At 37.3% G+C, this 21,336-nt stretch overlaps 1 protein-coding gene across 1 annotated transcript; it reads right to left on the bottom strand.

The window, feature by feature from the left end:
- Positions 1 to 595: 595 nt before the first annotated feature.
- On the bottom strand, positions 596 to 21,319 carry LOC306855496 (glutamine--fructose-6-phosphate aminotransferase [isomerizing] 2-like). Its single transcript, XM_079394251.1, has 19 exons — positions 21,200 to 21,319; positions 19,951 to 20,058; positions 19,543 to 19,638; positions 19,328 to 19,453; positions 17,842 to 17,900; positions 15,180 to 15,314; positions 13,163 to 13,224; positions 10,881 to 10,960; positions 9,242 to 9,359; positions 8,865 to 9,028; positions 8,358 to 8,453; positions 7,806 to 7,903; positions 7,412 to 7,532; positions 7,005 to 7,162; positions 6,283 to 6,397; positions 6,048 to 6,175; positions 5,781 to 5,948; positions 5,537 to 5,698; positions 596 to 2,930 (listed from the first exon to the last, which is right to left on the bottom strand). Exons 1-19 carry the CDS (start codon positions 21,204 to 21,206, stop codon positions 2,886 to 2,888), a joined length of 2,046 nt encoding a protein of 681 aa, XP_079250377.1. The 5' UTR covers positions 21,207 to 21,319; the 3' UTR covers positions 596 to 2,885.
- Between the last annotated feature and the right edge of the window lie 17 nt (positions 21,320 to 21,336).

Here is a 21,336-nt window from a genome sequence, read left to right as displayed (position 1 = left end):
TCATTGCATTGGTGGTTAAAATGAATCTTTGGCAATTTAGCAAAAGGTTTTGCACAAATTATTTAATGTTTGATCAGATTTTTTTATTATTATTGATTTGAAGGTGCTCCTAAATTTTTTAAATTAGGGGCACAAGCGCTCTTAAAAAGAAAAGTAAGCGTAGAGCCCTGCCATCCCAGGGGTGTCAAACTCAGTTACTGGAGGGCCGCAGCCCTGCCGAGTTTAGTTCCAACCCTGCTCCAACACACATACCATGTAGTTTTTAAATAAGCCTAAATGATTAGATTAGTATAGATATAACCCTAATTAAACACAGCCGATCCAGTGTTTAATTAGGGTTATATCTATACTGTGTAGGCAGTGGCGGCTGGTGAAAAATATTTTAGGTGGGGCTGTTTGTGCGGGGGGTCTGGGGGCTCCTCCCCCAGAAAAAATTGTAATTTCATAGATGTGATTTCCTGCATTCTGGTGCATTTTAGGCCACCCATGTCCCTTGCTTATACCAATAAAATAACTCAAACCAGTCAATACCAATGGTCTAAAAAGACAATATTATTTGAACTGCCATGTAGAAATCAACAGTTTCACAGGTAATGATAATGAACAAGTTGCATGTTTATTATGCTCCGTGTCCAGATAGAAAAAGTGCAAACGCATAACGATAAATTATTATAGGAAATACAACAATCTAGTTCTTTAATAAATCCCCAGCTGTAGACTACATATCTTTAAAGTTCACTGTAGACAAATTGGATAATGGATAACAGTCTGTGTTGATACTAGAGAAAGAGAGAAGGCTCTCAAAGAAAGGGTGGGACAACATTCTTGAAGAACACCAAGTATGAGAAGAAAAATTATTTTAACATTTTAACTAGTATGAAACACAGTAATCCAGCTCAGAACTTCGAAACAAAAAAAGCAAAGCAAACATACAGTTACATTCCTATTGAGATCACTATTTTAATGGCAAATGTGTGTGAAACGTGGTGTGTGACTGCGAGTGAGAGAGAGAGACTGAGTGAGTAAGAGAATGACAGCATAAAAATGAATACGCTATATTCACTCAAAATTGTGGCAACAGATTACAAGCAATATTATTAAATACATTTAACAAATTAGAATTGAGTAATAATTAATCTAATTAATTCCTTAAAAGTTAACCATTTAAAATGAGTAACATTTACAAAAATGTTTTTAAACAAAAATATCTGAATTAAGAATTCTTTCTTTTTTTTTTATTTACATTAATGCTACTCGACGTCGCCGGCGCTGTCATACTGCACTCGCACTCCTCTGAGGTAAATATCCCGCGCAGCAGGTGCACTGCTCTAATCTTGGTACTAGGGGCGATATTTTCAGCGCCCCCAAATCATAAAATTCGACGACGATGATTGGCAAAATATAAACTTTTTTGCGTAGCAACAGGGGAACCATTGGCTTAAATTCCAGCACTGTAGGGCTGAGCGAACTGGCGCCCAGGGAAGACAGCCTATTGGCTACTACTACACCAACATGAAGTGAATGCAAATTCTGGAGAGTTCTAAACACATTCTAAAGTAAAACCATTAATAGCATGACATTAACACAGATCATTTTTCAAAATGAGAGGTTATTAAAAACTTCTTATTATTAAATAAAAATAAAAATAAAAAACTGGCAGGGAGGTCGGCGCCCCAGCGCCCTCTATGGGCGAGCCGCTGCTGTGTGTAGGGCTGTGGCCCTCCAGGAACTGAGTTTGACACCCTTGGCCTATCCCATTTTTGTGCCCCTCCCACTGTTTAAAAGTAACTAAGTAATTTTTTTATAAAATTTTAAGTAAATTTTAAATTAGCTACTTTTTACTTTTACTTGAGTAGATTTTTAGACTGGTACTTTTACTTGTACTTAAGTAAAATTTCATTAAGGTATTGGTACTTTTACTTGAGTAAAATATTTTCCTGCTCTTTCCACCTCTGGACAAATATGTATGCCAGGGAAATTATGTGTTAAACCAACCAGGAAAAATCACAAAGAATTCTGCCCCAGTAAGAAAAAAAAATGCTGAGGGTTTGAATTCTCATTTCGGCACAAAATATATAGATTACAAAAATGAATCACTGAAATCATTCATAAAAAAAATACAAATAAAAAACACATGTAATAATGAGTGCTTCACAGTCAAAGTAAACTCTAACAGTACAGTAAAATTTCCAGTGGAACCCAGTTTTTTGTTATATTTTTGCTAAGATGATTGAATGCTGTATGTACGTTCATGTGATTAACACTTGTTTGCTACAGCTGAGAAATGTGTGCAATGCAATAACAATAATGACAAATAGCATTTCCTAGTATTGCAAATGATAGGTATTAGACCTTCCTTTTAAAAACAATTTATACTTGCACATTCATGTGCTTCCACATCTACGCACCACTTCCTTACCCACTCAACATAATTAAGATATTTGGTCCCTGTGATTGGTGGCAAGTTTCTTGGACACACAGATTAATTGTGCAGATTAATGTATTGCACTTTGGTTTTGTCAGAGGTAAACATCTGACTTAGTTGTAATTTTTGAGGCTCTGTCAAGAGCTGAGAGAAAACGGTGTAAGGCACAGTTTAGAGTTCTCTTCATTTGCACTTGGATGTTGAGGCACTTATGGAGCAAATGGTATTATGTCTATCTGACTAGAATAAAATACCCCCCCCCCCCCCCCCCCCCACCCCAGACACACACTAGTTCCATTCAAGTCTTGTGGCCTTTAGGGATTTGATCATAATTCATAAATACCCAGACTCCCACATTCACACAGATGCAAACACACGTAAACACACACACTGGTAATTGCACTTTGGTGGTCAGTATTCTCCTCTTCTACTTCGATTAGTTCCCATTTCCAGGGAGGAGTTACTCCACGGTCACAGATTTGGCTAGGTTTCTTGGGCAGTCCACCTGATGGAATCAAAAAAATGATTATGTGTTAAAATGATGTTTGATCGGCGGCCTCTAAAAAGGCCGATCTCAAAAAAAAAAAAAACGATCTGTAGCTGACGCGCCTGTTGTGAGAGATTTGGCACGACATGCAGCGCACCGTCTCAGTCCGGCTCAGGTGAAATATAATGCGGAAGGTGAGGTACAATTCATATTTCTTCATAAAATAACTTATAAAGTAATCTGAAAACCTTATGTGAGACTAAATTCACAAACAGCGTGAGTGAATCACCGCGCGCGCTCTCTTTCTCTCTCAAAATGCGCAAACGGTTTCCAATCAAATCGCGTCTGCACTATAAGCGAGATGCACGCTGAACAGTTGACAGGAGCTGTCACTTGCACAATCGAGGCAGGGTCGCGTCGTTTATAAATTGCATTTCTTTTTAATTCTTGCCAGTGTTTAAACCATTCAGAGCTCGCGCGCTCTCCTGGAGACCGTGCGCTCATGCACACACACACACAAACAACGGCAGGTTCGCATCCGTTTGCAGTGCGTATGCGGTGCGTATTTTTTTTCCGTGCTCATAATAACGGATTAGAGCGTTCACACTGCACACGGCTGCGGTCCGGAGGTGGGTTCCAGGAGCTGTGCGTCTGCTGCAGGGCAGAGATCGTTTTCACTGGCGCTGAATTAAAGTAACAGCACATTGTTTGCAGTAAATATGAACATGGTAAATATTAAACATGTCTATGAAAGATTGTATTATTGTGCTGTGTTAAAAAGTAACCACAATGCTGAAAAAGCATTTTCTGTGACAATGTTTGGATTTGAAATCAAAATAATGGATAAATGTTAGTGGTAAACAGCCACAGATCAGTTGCAGACTCCTGTGTGAAAGCACAGTCAGCGCTGTTTCTGCACCGCTTATGTACCGCACACAGACTGCATACACACTGCAAACGGAGTAGGCCTATGTGTGAACCTGGCATAAAAGGCCACCTCATATACAGCCCACAAAATCAGGCTTGTGCTGTATGTAAGCTATTGCATGATTGTAAAAACAAAAATGCACTGCATGATCAAACATTTAGGTGAGATAAATATATATTTTTGAAAAATGTCTAAAAAATGCCCCCTCCATCCCTCAAATTAAAAAAATCCCCTCTCACAAGAGTCACCTAAGAGGGGAATTCATTCTCAAAAATGAAATTCAGGCCCTGAATATATGTCTAAAAATCCTGATTGGAGTATCGCTATAAATAGTTCTACATAGATTATGCAAAAAGCGTAGCTGTTTTGTATTGATTGTTTTGCATACAGTAGTTTATTTTAAATGGTAATGCAAAGTGCCAAATTAATTTAAAAATAGTATTAAAATATTACAATAAAAATATAATTATAAAAAATACAATATTCTATTTCAAAATTATGATTCTATTTACAAAAGAATTAGCAAAATATTATTTTAAAAGTTTTATAGTTCAAGGATTAAGTTATTAGTATTTTTTTATTTTATTATTAGCTGTTTGAACTCTTATTCTGACGGCACCCTTTCACTGCAGATGATCCATTAGTGAGCGAGTCATACAAATTTTTTCCAAATCTATTCTGCTGAAGAAACAAACTTATTTATAGTTTGGATGGCCTGAAGGTGAGCCAATTTTCAGCATATTTTCATTTTTGGGTTTCTCCAGGGCTTTTGTGAAAACTGCAGACTGCACTTCTGCATACTTCTGATATTATTTCCAAAATCGAGATGTTTTACACCAATTAGTGGGACACTGCCTTAAAGTCTGTGAAAAGTCAATATTAAATGTGTGTTCTGAGTTTGTCACACCACAGAGAAATGTGTTATTAACCACCCAGCCAAATTTGAATGCTAAAAAACGGCAAGTAAATAAAATAAGGTATCAAAATCTTGAATAAGCAGTATTCTCTGCTCCCAAGCGCTGTGGGCGTGTCCACTGGCGGCGCTGAAACCACACCCACTTGCGGGAAAGCTGCCGTCTCTCTCAACTGTCTTCCTCTTGCAGCTTATTTAATAAGGAGACTGAACTGTTTTGTAAATGATCGCAACCAGGTATTATGCATTTACGTGATGAAGGCATAGCTAGCTAACAAACTGTAGGCTGTAGTAACTAACGGTGATGACAGTAACTCGCGATTGAGCCGTGAACCACTGATGCTAATGCGCTCTAGTTATTATGTGTGTTCGACATGAAGCAAAAAGTACCGCTAGAACGATTCGAAAGCATTGGGAGCATCTGCTCTCTGTAGCGCTCACTGTACTGTGCAACGCTGCTTGAAGTTGAACACACTTCTATAGTGTTGGGAAAGGAGCCATGCTCGGTGGCTCGACTGCGTCATCGAGTCATGATTTAGCCCCGCACAGAAAATCCTGATCACGAAAATGGTGAAAAACTGTTTAACGGTCTAACTCCACAATTAAGTACTACATAGTTCACAGTCTTTGTAACATGTTTCAGCAATGCATTTCTAACATTTATAATGTGTTTACAAGCAATTCTCTTGAATTGACTTTACACGGACTTAAAGCAGTTTTAAAAAATATATATCAACCATTTAATAAATGAATAAATAAATGATAAAGGAAAGATAAACGTACATCATATCCTCTGAGAACAGCCAGATGGAAGGATATGAGCTGCAGTGGAATGACACTGAGGATGCCCTGCAGACAGTCCACTGTGTGAGGCAGTTCAATGGTCTTATATGCCATTTTGCTGATCTCTGGGTCATCCTGGCAACATAGGATGATGGGGCGGCCCTAAAATATTTAGACAAGATATTAGTCATCAAAAAGTGTTGAATAACTGGACATATTTCAGAATACATGTGATGATTGTTACCTGTCTGGCTGTGACCTGTTGCAAGGCATTGTGGCACTTTTTGTAGCAAGCATCTTTCATGATGACCATGATGACCGGCATATGCTTGTCAATCAATGCCAATGGGCCGTGCTTCAACTCTCCAGCCATAATGCCCTCTGAGTGCATGTATGTGATCTCTTTAATTTTCTACAGGGCACAAATACCAGGAAAGTATGATTGACTACACAACACACCTGATTATATGCTCAGTTATACTGCTCCAACTATATATTTCTTCATACTCACCAGTGCCCCCTCTAGGCAGGTGGCATAGTTGTAGCCTCGACCCATGACCAATAGAGACCTCTGATGGTGGAGCTCATCTGCAATGCTTTTGATTTGGTCATCAACAGCCAGAACTTCCTTGATCAGCTCTGAATGGAAGACAATGTCAAAGTTAATATTATCTCAAAGGACTATTGAACTACTGCAAAAAATAAATAAATAAATAAAATAAAATATACAAATAACAAATACACACCTGGCAGTTTTTTGAGGCCATTGATGATCTCCAGTCTTCTCTGCTGCATTGAAAGCCTGTCTTCACTCATCATCAGGCTAAACATGATGAGAGACACAAACTGACTAGTGTAGGCCTGCAGATGATCGTAAAACACACTCAATTAATATGCAATATAATAAATACATAATAATAATAATAACAAATACACAAAAAACAGGGGGAGAGACAAACGATATATAATATAATATGATATACTATAATGTAATATGATATAATATAATATAATTGTTCACAAATTTTGGGTCAGTGCATTTATTAAAGAAATTAATAGTTTTATTCAGAACGGATGCATAAAATTGATCACATGTGAGAATGAATACTTTTACACTGATACAAAAAATGCTGTTCTTTTGAACTTTCTATTCATCAATTAATCCTGAAAAAATGTATCACAGTTTCCATAAAATATTAAACAGCACAACTGTTTTCAACATTGATAATAATAGGAAATATTACTTCAAATTCAGAAAATTCAGCTTTGCCATCACGAGAATAAATTAAATTATTTTAAAATGTAATAAAATAGATACACTTGTTTCAAATTGCAATAAAAGTTCACAATATCACAGTTTTTGCTGTATTTTAATCAAATAAATCCAGCCTGGGTGGCAATATAATATATCCTGTATTGTATTTTATTATTATTATTATGATTAGGCCAAAATGTTCATTTATAATACCTTAGTGCTGGCGACTCCAACCTCAGGCCCAGCATTGATGTGAACTCCACAGTCAGTCTCCCTGCAGATGGAGCTGCCAACAGTGTTGGTGACGCCCACAGTCAGTGCCCCGCGCTTCTTACAGTAGCGTAATGCCATCAGAGTGTCTGCCGTCTCACCTGATTGAAAGATATTATCAATATATAAAACTAACAGCTTTCAGCAGCATTGACATGCGTGTGTTCAACCAAAAAACCTACTGCATCAGTAACAGTATTTTACTCTACTCAATAAAATCAATGAGTTTTATGAGTCCTCAGAAATGTTAACACTGTGTATTTCAGTGACATATATGTTCAAAGTTTCATTATTATCAACGCTCTCCGGAATAAAAATCACAATATTGACGGTAATGAGCTGCACTTTACCTGACTGGCTGATGAAGAAACAGACATCATCCCTGAAAACGGGTGTAATGCGGTCTAGGAAATCACTGGCCAACTCCACCATAACAGGAAGCTCAGTCAACTCTTCAAGGATCTGACGTGTCTGCACAGAAAATCAGAGATAATGCTGGTGATCATGTGCTCAAGTCAGAGGAAAAGTAGAGTCAGCTGGTCATATAAACTCCTTGCTGAAGTCCTTCAATTCGAATTTTGATATCTTGCCACGGACAACAGTCTAATACACAGTTTACAAGTCAAAAAAATCAATGTCACTCTTAGCCAATCAGAATAATGTTTTCCAAAGAGCTTTGTAACGAAAATGGATAACATATAGTTATATATGTTATATATCCAGACAAAAAATGCAAACACTTACTGCCACTCCTGCATGGTAACTGGTTCCACAGCCAATCATTATCAAGCGTCTGCATCTCTTGATCTCCTTCAGATGGTCAGAAAGGCCACCAAGAATAACTGTGCACACATTTGAAAACACAAATGAAATTGGTCTCAAATTATCTGGTCATATCATTATTTTTTGCAAATAATGTGCAGTTTCTTGTTTATACTGATTATTTCTCTTCATAAGACTTCAATATATTGTCAGGAGCCATGAGTATTAATTTTGTGTTGCCTGATATGCTTTTTTGACTCTCAAAATTAGAGTAGCCATGGACTTTATTTGTTTTTTATTTATTTTAATCACCAAGGACCAGGTTTCAGCTAAAAATCTTCTTTACTGTTCTACTGAAGAAAAAAGTCACCTAGATCTTGGATGGCCTGAGGCTGAGGGTGAGCAATCCCTTTAAGAATGGCTCTAGTTTTGCAGTATCAAATCAGGCTGCAATTTCAGGGTTGCAGTACAAGATGAAGCCTAATTTAATTTCACATGACTTTTGTTCTGGCAAAGTGGAAGGTCATGTTGTACCTGTGTTGCTGTCAAAACAGATTCTGCCTCTCATGGTGTTGACGACAGATTCAGGCTGCTCAAAGATCTCCTTCTGCATAAAAGCCTTGAAGTTACCTAAACAGTGCAAAGACAAAAAACAAAACTTGCTGAACTACTGTACGAAAGTTGTGGTGACATTTGGCACGAAAAGTCATTATTCTCAAACTAAAGACCTTGCAGATAAAGAATGAAAGAACTGATATGGAGATGCCAATATGACTGGAACTTCTCCAAAATTGTCCTTTTGTGTTCCACTGCTGAACTAACAGCAAATGGGCTTGGTATATTACTTAGTGCACAGTGTTAGAATTCATTTTTAGCTGAACAAAAAACAATCTGTCAAAAACGTTCAGAAACGTAGAGCCTGGCTGCAACACCAAGGTCATGGGTTTGAGTCCAAGGAAATGCAAAGACTGATATGTACATACTTTGAATAAAAATATTAATTTTGAATGCAGTTTCGATGGCGTTAGTGTGATCTGTGACCTTTCATGATCTGCTGGAGCTCCATCTGTAGGGTCTGAATGACACGGACGGGGTCTTCGCCTACTTTACGCTTAATACGGTGCACATACAACTTCCCCTCCACCACCACGGCGACATCACCGTCCTCCAGATAAATCACCTTGTTGGTGTGCTCAATGACAGCACTGAGAGAGAGAGAAAAAAAAAAAGTCATGTGTGTAATGAAGTTATGTGGCCAGCAAGGTGCATTGTTGAGCTGACATCATATTTCTTCAATTTTAGCTCCATTTCAGTTAGCAACTGGTATGACCTGTTTAACTTGGACTTATGCAATATTAAGGTTTCGTAATGAGAAACAATACTGTTAATGTAAAATGCGTAAGATTCTACAGTGTCACCTAGCATCAGAGGCAAAGTAAAACTCCACAGCCAGTCTGTCATGGACTGAGTGCAAGGCATTGGTGCTGCCCCTTCGGTTCAGTAAGTTTTTCTCCTGTTCATCTGTCCTGGAATCACCTAGAGGAAAAAGGAAATAAAATCACACTTCTTAACATCTAAAATAAATCGGTGAAATATTAACAAAGAATTATTGCATAAAGAAAGAAACAAAGTCAGGTGATTTCATATTATGCACTTATTATTAACTTTCATTTTATGACATTTCTGTTTGCATAAATAAAGCTTATTTATTTAAGATTTCTGTTAGTTAAAATAGGAATTAAAAATTTTAATTGAAATAGAAAATTAGATATGTTTACTTAATAAAAACTACCTTTAAATGTTTAAAACCAATTAAAATATAACATAACAGTGTATTTTATACTTCAACTATATAATTATCCTTTTATTATTTTATCATATGTACATATAAATAGAGCACTGTAGCGTTGCGGTTATCACAAACAGTCAATGACAACTGTCATCATAAAACAATGTACTTGGAGGTCAGGCTTGGGCTGGATGCTTTTCCAAAACCTCAGCCCAAAATGTGCCAGAGGTCACCATGACAGAACTGCTGCCTTTTGCCCTGAGCATATTCTTTGCTTTTGTGGCAAAACTATGAGGCTAAAAGTATGTGACACCTCCTTCAAATTAATGGTTTGGTTAGTGTCCTCAATTCCGGTTGAGACAAATCTGAATGTTACAGCATACACTTTCATTCTAGAAAACTGTGGGTTTCCGACTTTGTGGTAATAGTTTAGAGGTGGTCTTTTCTTTTCCAGCATGACAGTGAACACATTTGGAACGAATTGCACTGATGCTCATGTGTCTAAATGGGAGCAAATCCCAGCAAAATATAATACTATTAAAAAGTTTGGGGTCTATTCAAATGTTTTTGCAATAAGTTTCTTATGCTAACCAAGGCTGTTTATTTGATCAAAATACATTAAAAACAGAAATATTGTGAAATATTATTACAATTTAAAATCATTAAACAATATTTAAAATAATATTAATATAACTTTCTATTTTTATATAATATATATTAAAATATCATTGCTGTGTTGAAATAATGGCAAAGCTGAATTGTCAGCAGCCATTATTTCAGTCATCCAGTGTCACATGATCCTTCAGAAATAATCAGGATATGCTGATTTGGTGCTCAAGAAACATTTTTTATTATCAATGTTGAAAACACTTGCTGCCCAATATTTTTTTGTAGAAACTTTTTTCTAAAGAATATTTTATGAATAGAAAGTTCAAAAGAAAAATATTTATTTAGAACAGAAATCTTTTGTAACATTATGAAAGTTTTTACTGAAACTTTTGATCAATTTATTGCATCCTTGCTGAATAAAAATGTTAATCATTCAAAAAACATACTGACCCTGAAACACAGAGGTCCTACTTCCCTATTGATGCAAATGCTTTTGAATGAAATGTCCAACAAACACATGCAGTATGGGTGTGGTGTTTGGGTGTTCACATACATCTTGGCTGTATAGTGTGAGATAACAAACTCATTCTAATACGCAGAACAGGTTTGGGGAGATGTACAGGTGGATGAGAAGAAGGGATGAAGTTAGCCAGACTTACTGCAGTTGTACTGGACAGAGATCTGCTCTGTGGAAAGCTCATACTGACTGCGCACACCGATGAGCAGCGGGCTGCCCCTTCTGTTAAAAAAAGGGATACATTTTCTATTGACTACTTATGCGAAGCATGCTTTGAGTGTGTAAAACAAGTCAAAAGATCTTAAAAGACATTTAATCTCCTTTTATGCAAAAAACCCCAGACATGTCACATAAAAAATTATTCTTTTGTTGTGTTTATGGAACAACAGCACCTAGGACTCTGCCCTAGTTTCATTGTGCAGTGGCTCTGAGTCAGAGTAGCGCTGCTGTAAACAATACACCTGTGTTGCTCTCTCTATTTCATATCCTTGTTAAGGTTTGCCCCCCTCCCCATTGTTTGAGGAAACATTTCAGGCCTGTCCTTTGCATGCACTACCTATCTTTCTTGGCGCAGACCCACAGTCCTTTATGCTGACGTACCAAATGGCTTCACACTGGAACGCTTTCTCAGTGCTTGCTTTGTTTGAACTGGTTGGACAGTTGCATTTCAGTGTGCGTAGTAAGCTAAATGTTCATCATCCCGTGAAGTGTATTTTGGATTCCAAATCTGGACCAAGTAATAGATTTATTAATAAACCAAGAACAACAAAATGCTGATAGAATAAAACCCAACGGCACACTTTTGGGATGTTTTTGCTTTGGGGTCACGTGTAGTCAAATGATAATCAAATGTAGGTGAGACAGGAAGTATGGGGAAATGGAAGTGATGTGATACTGTTATTCCATTCTTTGGGATGGATTCTTCACAGAGCATATAAAAAAAAACTTTTAAGACTGAATATATTTTTCCATTTTAAGACTGACTACATTTTTACAGTTTACAGTGCTGTTTTAGTATTAATTATATACCATTATAGTATTTATTAAACATTAGAATTCACTTTTATATATATATATATATATATATATATATATATATATATATATATATATATTTAATATATATCAGTTTTCATTTTAATTCTAGTTTTTATTTTTATGTTATTTTGTCCTTTTTATATTTAGATTTAATTAATTTTTATTTCAGTTTAGTACATTCACTTTCAGTTAGTTACCAAAGAAGCATTTCCGTTATATTTTATTCCAATTAATGAAAACATTAAATTGGATATTAATTTTTTTTTTTGTTAACAATTGTATCTTTAGCTAACAATAATATCAATAATTCACTGAATGTGAGTGGTACTTGTAAAAGTTAGTGGGTCTACTGGGTCCATGAAATTTTTTTAAAGTTAACATTTTTTTTAGGGCTATCAAACTTAATGTCTTAATTATAGGGTTAGCTTATCTAAAAATTAAAACTCTGTCATCATTTCCTCACCCTCATTAGTTCTGTGTGTTGTATTCCATTCAATAAAAGTAAATGGGGTCAGTGTTTTAGAGCCATTAACTTTCAGAAGAAGATTCTTCTAAGATATCTTCTCCTGTATTCTATAGAAGTCATTTTGGTTTGGGACGACATCAAAACATATCATAATAATAATACTTTAGCAATTTGCTTTAGAAAAATGACAATATAACTGGAAACATATTGACTTTATAATATCACACTCAATCCCGGATTATATTTGGGGGTCCTTGGCATCAAAGAGTTTGTAAAGCCCTTAGCAAACGCTGTGAGCACATTCAAAGCAACATGGGGGATGTTGCTTTGAATGTGCTCACAGCGTTTGCTAAGGGCTTTACAAACTCAAAAGTTCCTTTTCATATAAATAACCTTTCCAAAAAGTCTCTTAGATGGTGCAAAAACAACAAAAGCGTTTTTAGTGTCTATGCAGCAACCCACACTGATGGGTCTTGCAACATGGCCTGTCTTAAAATGTTCCCTTCACAGCAGGACAGAATTGACCAAAACCAACAACACATTCGTTCACAATCAGCGACAGGCAGATGGGAATAATTAACTTCAGTCTTGGCTTCATTCGACTCAAAATTATATATTCAGGGTCAGCGTACCAACCAAGCATGTTGAAATAACCCTTCATAAACACCTTTGTTAAATCCCTGATTCCTGGACAGGCACAGCTTTTTAAGAATCTTAGTTCCTTGTCCTTAAATGCGCAGATTGTAACTAAACATCATAAATCTTATTTGCTGACAGTGGATTGTAACCTTCTGACTCCTGTTCACTAGCACATAGAGAAATAATGGGAAAAAGGTTCATCTCAGAAGACGGAAAGAGCAAAAAGGGAACAAGGAAACTTTAGTGTGTTACAGTTCACAGAAACCATAGCTCTTACAGACCTGGTGGCAATGGCCTCTCCTGGGAAATGAATGCTTTTGAAAACCAGAGCAAATGCCCCTTCCTGCGGGAAGATAGAGAAGTGAATGAGACAAATGTTCGTTGGTGAGGCACAGGAATAGCTATGATATAGATCTAAATGGAAACATCATCGTTCTGTTGAATGGGCAAAGGTAGGGTCTCGCGTTTCTTCGTCAGCACCCCTCTGGAGCACAGCGCAGGATCAGGCCTGGAGCGGAGGCCCACAGAGGTGGAAGGGGCACCGGGAAGCTGAGAGGAACAGAGCCCCACAGTGAGGGTTGGACTAAGGGGAATAGGGGCCCTCTCTGTGTGCTGAGGGAACTCATATTTGCCCCTACCTCCTCACTGAGCCTCTCCTGACTCGCTGCCCAGAGGAAAGCACACACACTCCAGTCCACACATATATAACCCAAACACACTGATACACGACTCACTGTGTAGACATTTTATGTCTATGTGCTTACAACCATGCAGCCTTTACTTAATCTTATCTATGCACACACAGTATATGTTCACTACCCTTCAGAAATTTCAATGTTTTTAAAAAAGAAATATCTTATGCTCACCAAGGCTAAATTTAATTGTGTAAAAATACTTTAAAGTAACTTTATTACGAAATATTATTACAATTTACCATAACTGTTTCCTATTTACTGTATTTTTAATTATTACTGTAATTAAATATGAAAAATTCATTTAAATCCTTTCTAATTATTTTGCATAAGAATTGTCTTGAAAATAACAAACAAATACACTTAATTTACTTTATACAGCAAATTATTTATTTTTTTCATTTTGAAATATGACGTTCTTTTTGACTAGTTTCTTTAGATCAGGGTATTTACTGCTGATTTCTGTACAGCACAGATGTTTTCCTAATAAAATATTAGGAAAATAATAAAAAACAATTATTCATTGTAACCTAACAAGTTTCTTTTGGCCTCAGGCTTCAAAACATTTTCCCCCCCTTTTAATTCTAACAGGAACCTTTATTTTAAGTGTGTGTGTCTTTGCAAAGGTAAATGCACAAAGCACCCAAGCCTGTTTTAAATTAGTCTCAGTAAGACTTGTTTCTCCTCTCTTGTCCCTTTCAAAGCAGGTCAGTTAATGTCCTTGGCTGTGGAGGTTGCTTAGAAACCTACAGCTGCCCCATAAGACACAATTGCACACCTTAAATGTTATCATCCTTTTATCTCACAGCCTTCCATTACTAAGATGGCTGCCAGAGCAGATTAGATAGAGAGCAATCAAAATTTAGTGTAATCAATTTACAGAAGAAGCCATAAATCATAGAGAGATGGTGAAAACACAGAGTCATAATGCTGATAGGAAGGCAGGTTTTTTTTAATAAACCTATGATAAAGACTATATTCCTGTCGAGAATATCTCAAAGGGCACCTCCTTCGCTCATACAACGTCACTGAACAATGTTTGGATAGAGCTGAGGATATTATGGCAATGAGAGTTGTCCAAAGGTGCTGACAATGAATCATAAAACAAGGTCCAACTGGCCACATTTGAAAATCTAGGTAATATCAGTCACCTGGAGACAAGGAAGAGTCGTTTGACATGCCATTATGTGCTGATAAATGTAGCTATTGGTTATATAACTTAAAATGAGGAAGACCAAACTTTGACTACGTGATCAATTTATCGAAGACAAGAAAAATTAATTAAAATACAGGGAAGCAAGCTAGAGAAGAGAATAAAATGCAGAAAATGTTTTTGTTTTAAAGTTTTTTATGCCTTGCTTGATTTTTCTGTGAGAACTTTGAGAGACTCACTACAACTATCATGGCAACAAACGTGTAACTACCTCTCAAACAGAGCAGTACTTCTGAACTTCTTTTCCTTGTTTTTAAGAGGGCTGAAAATGAGCAAGAACTGGTCTTTAACTTTCACAATCCGAGCAAGGGGTTCCCAGAGGCATGTGAGTAAGACCACCCCCTCGCCCCAAACACACACACTCACACACACGTACACACTCATGATGCTTACCAGCTGCCGAATGACGCGCTCCACTAGGGTGGGGAAGGACACATAATCATTCTCACGGTTGTCATAGAGATACTTGATCAACTTAGGGATGACCTCTGTGTCTGTGTCCGACTCAAAATCGTAGCCTTTGGAAACCTATCAATGGGTTGGGATGGAAAAGCCATGGTTACAGACACAAGCAGCGGCAAAACAAAACATGTTTTTCTTTTGTGGAAAAGGAATCAGAGATAAATTAAAGTGAAAGAGAGAGGAAGTGGAATACTAAACATTCGTTTTGAATGATTCCCCATTGCTTATAAATTTAGTATTATGGGAAACTGTGCAACGAACTACTAGGTGTGATGGAACTAACAATAAATAGAGTATTGTATGCAATATAAGAAAGACACAATCTATAAAAATGAAAAAAGACAATTATGTCATAAACGATTCCCTTTTTTAAATACTTTGCACTAATATGCATCTTCTCATAAAATCCATTCCCTAACCAATGATTATCACCCAAGTAAGGATTGTACACATGCACTGCACATATTAGTTGTTATATATAATAATATTTATGAGCAAAATCCAGTCATTTCATTAGGAATCTTTGCGACTGGGAATTTCATCTGAGGGTCAAAGATATTCCTGTACAGATTTCACAACGGGGTTAAATTGGCCACACAGACTTGCTTTGATGACCTGCAAAAAGCTGCTTGGTTTAAAAATAACTTCTGTGTGAGCAGCGCTCCAACAATGTTATGACAATTTTTGCCCGCAAAATTTTGCTAACACAATTGCATCTTAACAATCATCATGAAATCCAAACTGACAAAATTCCACTGTAGTTTGATGTGGTTTTATGTTTCTGTTGTGAAGTGAAGTGAAGTGAAGTGACATACTGCCAAGTATGGTGACCCATACTCGGAATTCGTGCTCTGCATTTAACCCATCCAACGTGCACATACACAGCAGTGAACACACACACACACACACACACACACACACACACACACACACAGCAGTGAACACACACACCGTGAACATACACCCGGAGCAGTGGGCAGCCATTTATGCTGCGGCGCCCGGGGAGCAGTTGGGGGTTCGGTGCCTTGCTCAAGGGCACCTCAGTCGTGGTATTGAGGGTGGAGAGAGCGCTGTACATTCACTCCCCCCACCTACAATCCCTGCCGGCCCGAGACTCGAACCCACAACCTTTGGATTATGAGTCCGACTCTCTAACCATTAGGCCACAACTTCCCCTTTGGTTGGTTAATTATACTATATTCAAGTTCTTAAAGGGGTCATATGATGCGATTTCTAGTTTCCCTTTCTCTTTGGAGTGTTACAAGCTGTTTGTGCATAGATAAGATCCCTGAAGTTGCAAAGACTAAAGTCTCAAAACCAAAGAGATATTCTTTATAAAAGTTAATACTCATCCATGCCCCCCTAAAATGGCTCATTTAAACACGCCCACACATATTTACGTCACGGTGTGGGAAGATTTGCAAAACACCGCCCAAATGTATATGCAACGAAAGAAGATGGAACTATTATTTTCACTGTAGTATTGTTGCTTCCGCCAGCGCCTTGTCCTGGAGACGCTGTGTTTCGTTGTGAAAGTGAAAGTACTTTGTTTGGGCTTCCAAAAGAGGACACAACTAGAAATCAGTGGTTAAGTTGTATCTAAAACGCTGTTCCAGAACAGTTCAACCCAAATATTAGAGTGTGTGCATCACATTTTACAGAGGACTATTTCCTGAACCTGGGAGTAGCCTGCCAGCTATGCACAAAGGCTGTTTCTATAAAGTGGGGCAATTCCAACTTTGCAAGGACAGTCTGGCATTTCTGACTCACAGCCTGTAAGTAAGTTTTCATATTTAAAGAATTTGCCACTGACTATTCAAATGCGAGTCTTGAGCAGTGTAGAGTATTGCTTGTTGTTTCTCCGATCACAAATGCAGACATGGTAATGTTTACGCGGCGCGATGCAACACGACGCATAAAAAGACAGTATAAGTCATTACAATCAGTAATAATGTCCCCACTGGATGCAACAAATGCCTCGTTTATAATGGGTTTTATTGTTTTTATGTCGTTGCACCGGGACAAGGCTTCACAATACAGTAAGGGGTGTAACATTTCCGTCTCACGCTTGAGGTATTCGGCCAATCACAACGCACTGGATAGCTGGCCAATCAGAGCACACCTCACTTCTCAGAACGATGAGCTTTGTAAAAATCGGCGCGTTTAAGAAAGGCGTGGCATTGAGGAGCAACAATAATGTATAGTATGTGGAACCTTATAGTATGTGTTTTTTTAACCTTACACCGCATAAACACATTGCATTACACCAAATAATGTTCTTTTTTAGCAACATCATATGACCCCTTTAATAAATGGTCATTGTCTTAATTTGAACATTTTATATATATAAAAAAGAAACAGAATGAAAAAAAAAATATATATATATATTTTATTTCTCTGTCCTTTTTCAGCTGATGACAATTAGTCTGTTTAGGCTCCTAGATAATGTTAACCAGTAACCAAACAGCTCTTTAAGGCATTGTTTTAGCAAACTCGCATTTGTTCTGGTTCCACTTTTCACAGTCCAGTCAATGAAGTAAAATGGATGGCATGGCAAGGACTCTAGTAAAACGGTCATTAAAATACTGCTTACCAGGTACTTCTTCAGCTCCTTGTAATTTGTGATGATGCCATTGTGGATGACAACAAATTCTGGAGAGAAACATAGAGAGACAGATGAATAAATTCAAAATTAATTTATTAATTGAATGAGAACTTGGATAAAAACACATAAGAAAAACAAATTACACAGCACTTCTACTACAAATTATACAGCACTTTCCAATCCCGCTCCTAGAGGGCAACCTTCCTGAAAAGAAAAGAAGCCCTAACCTGATACCTGTCTCAGCCTGATAATCCTGAAGACCTTGATTAGCTGGTTCAGGTGTGTTTGATTGTAATGCAAAAAAAATGTAATTGTGATACTCTGCAAGATAACTGACTCCTCCACAAATGCCAAAATTAAAAAGGTATCTGACTTTCTCAACTGCAAAATTTGCTGTCTGTCATATCTAACATATATCATAGTAGGGTGATGCTTTCACAAGCCGTTCACGGATGTAAAGTAAAGTAAAAAAAAAAGTAAAAAGTAGGTAAAAAGTAAAAAGTAAAAAAAAAGTAAAAAAAATGTAGGCCTATATGCTCTCTATTTCAAAATGAAACAGACTTGAAGAATGTCTATTTGACAAACTGTCCATGATCTATGTGCATTGAAGTAATTATATATAGGTGCTATTGTTCAAAACTATTTGTACTCATTAAACGCACACCAATAGTGTAGACACACCCACATTTTCAGATCAGAAAGGATCAGAAAGGATCACAAGCTGGGATCCAATCTCAGGTTGCACAACTGTGCTGCATGTCGGAGCCATACCTGCGAAGCTATTGGATTATTAATAAATCATTAGGGGTATCCAACATTTTGGCAATTATGTTAAATCACAAAGAATAATTTCCCTTCACCTGTACCTGTGTACAAAGGGCTGTATTATTTTACAGTGGGGTCCAAAAGTCTGTCATTAATTAAAAACATTTCAAATAAAAGTTCACAAGTACAATTCTGCATAAATACTCTGCATTTTCTAGGTCACTAATCAAATGTAGCAAACTTTGTAACGCTGCTTAGTACAGATGCTCTTTGGATCATTCTGAAATCCAGCTGGATAACAATCATCAGGCAAAAAAAAAACTTTCAAACTAAACTGATTTTGTAATATTGTTTCTATTTAGTGTCCTTTATGGTTTACAGGAGAAATCAGTAGCACTCCAAACTGTGTGGCGAGAGGAACCTCCTGCTGTCTGTTTCTACCCCCTACTTAGGTGTTTATTTTCAGAGGTGAACTTTCACATCTGAACTATCATTCACAGCAATATGGCTTCCGCTGGCCTTTCATTTACAAACACAACCTAATGGCTTTAAAGCCTGTGTCGGTTACCCAATCCTGTCTTTTCTGGATAAGGAGCTCATAAACTGACGGCAACGCTAGCTGGTTTACTAATGACATAATGATATAAACCAGATGACAATCTAAAGGTCAGTTAATTTGCGTTGTCTCCCAACTCGCTTTATGTTTTACCATTGTTCTTGTCAGATCGGTGAGGGTGGCTGTTGAGGGAACTGGGCTCTCCATGCGTGGCCCAGCGAGTGTGTGCAATGCCAAAGTGTGTGTCCAGTACTGCCTCAAAATCGATGGAGTTGTTCTCTGTTAATACAAATCAGAGAGAATGAATCATTACAGAAACACTTTAAAGAAATAAGAAAGAAGATTGAAAATAAAGTGGGATAACATACTGTAGATCTCTTCATCAAGAGCTTTCACCTTCCCTGTCTTCTTATAGAGGCTGATACTCGCAGCATGATCTTTACCTGAGCCATCTACTGCAACACCTGACCAAAAAATACACAGTTTTCAGCAAAGAACAGCATCATACACGGTCACTCGGTCTCTTTATCTCTATTTAAAACTCTTGATAAACAGGATGAGGACAGCATGCAAAAAACAAGATTAATGGCACAATAATCCCCTTCACACAAGTATCGACTGACTGCTTCAGCTACATCAGTGGAAGAACTGACACTCCATGCCCACTGTGCTGCCAAAATCCAAGAAACGAGGCCACTGTTCACGTCTTGAGCCGTATCTGTTACCTGCGGAACACACTGACATTACCCTCACAGAGGTGGGAGTGGCAGTCTTACCTGCAGAGTCATAACCCCTGTACTCCAGCCTTTGAAGTCCCTTTATGAGGGTCTGAATGATATCCCTCCTGGTCCGTGGCACTCTGTAATTCAGGTAGGCGAAAATTCCTGCCGGGTACAAGGTAACAAGGCTTGGAGAGTGCAGAATACTAATCGTGTATGAAGACACTTGCTAGGGTAGTTTGAAGCGACCCAGTTAACATCCCCCAAAAACGTTTTATAGACTGAATGTCAAAAATTGAAAGCATATCAATCACATTAAAACATTAAATACATTAAAACAGAGTGAAGGATTCCGATAAACCTATTAACTAAAGGATGGGAAACATTGACAGACAGACAGATAGATAGGTTTTTAAATGTTTGTAATTACACATATTTAATGATGTTGAAAATGTAACATTTAAAATACATTAATGTTAAATACGGAATAAAACTAGAGTCAAATTTAACTAATATTTGAATTACACTTAAAGTGCACATTCCCTCATTTTTTTCTCAAGGATAGATAGATAGATAGATAGATAGATAGATAGATAGATAGATAGATAGATAGATAGATAGATAGATAGATAGATAGATAGATAATAACTTTGCTATTATAAACTTCGGCTTAGGTCATATTAAATAATAATAATAATACAATAACAGTAAATATTGTGCTAATGTGCTCTTTAAAACAACTTATAAATCAAACCTCAGTGTCTATCAATTTATTATAATTCTCAGAGTGACAGACAAAGTGATAGAGTTCATTAAACATTTGGAATCAGCCACGTCGCCAGATGAAAGTGGTGGATCCAGATTGTATTTAGGATGTGACTTAAAACGCAGAATGTGCTGCTAGCCAGACAGCATTCATGATGTACGTCATCACGCCCAAACCTAGATATCAGACAACATATTTAAACGTTGTAGGCGCGTTCGAACGTTCGCTATAGGTAGGCAGCTCACTATGTTTTGAAACACCGCCGCCGTCGCGCTACAAACCGGATCTGTCACAACTCCAGTGAATGATGACCCGACCAAACTAATATTTACACAGGCATGACATCTGACTATATACGTATTCACGTTCACACACACACAGGGACAGATAGTTTAATACAGACAATAACAATCTGAAGTAGGCTATGATTGTTATGACAGTATAATGAGAATAACGTAACATGTATCCTATAAAAGCGATTCATTTACAATATTCCTATTTCTGTAAAGAAATCATAGGCTAATAACAAGCTGAACTTACCGCACATCGTTCAAGTGTTTTCTTTCAAGCTGAAGGTAGGTGGTGGGACTGAAGGGTCTGGTGGCGGAGTGGAGCAAGTCGCAATAAGATCCAAAGACTTCGAGGAGGATTACAAACAGCCGCCCGGATTTATAACA

The sequence above is a fragment of the Barbus barbus genome, assembly GCF_936440315.1.
Source record: "Barbus barbus genome assembly, chromosome: 36".
NCBI classification, from domain to species: domain Eukaryota; kingdom Metazoa; phylum Chordata; class Actinopteri; order Cypriniformes; family Cyprinidae; genus Barbus; species Barbus barbus.
The sequence above is the reverse complement of the archived record's forward strand: the minus strand, read 5'-3'. Positions and strand labels throughout refer to the sequence as shown.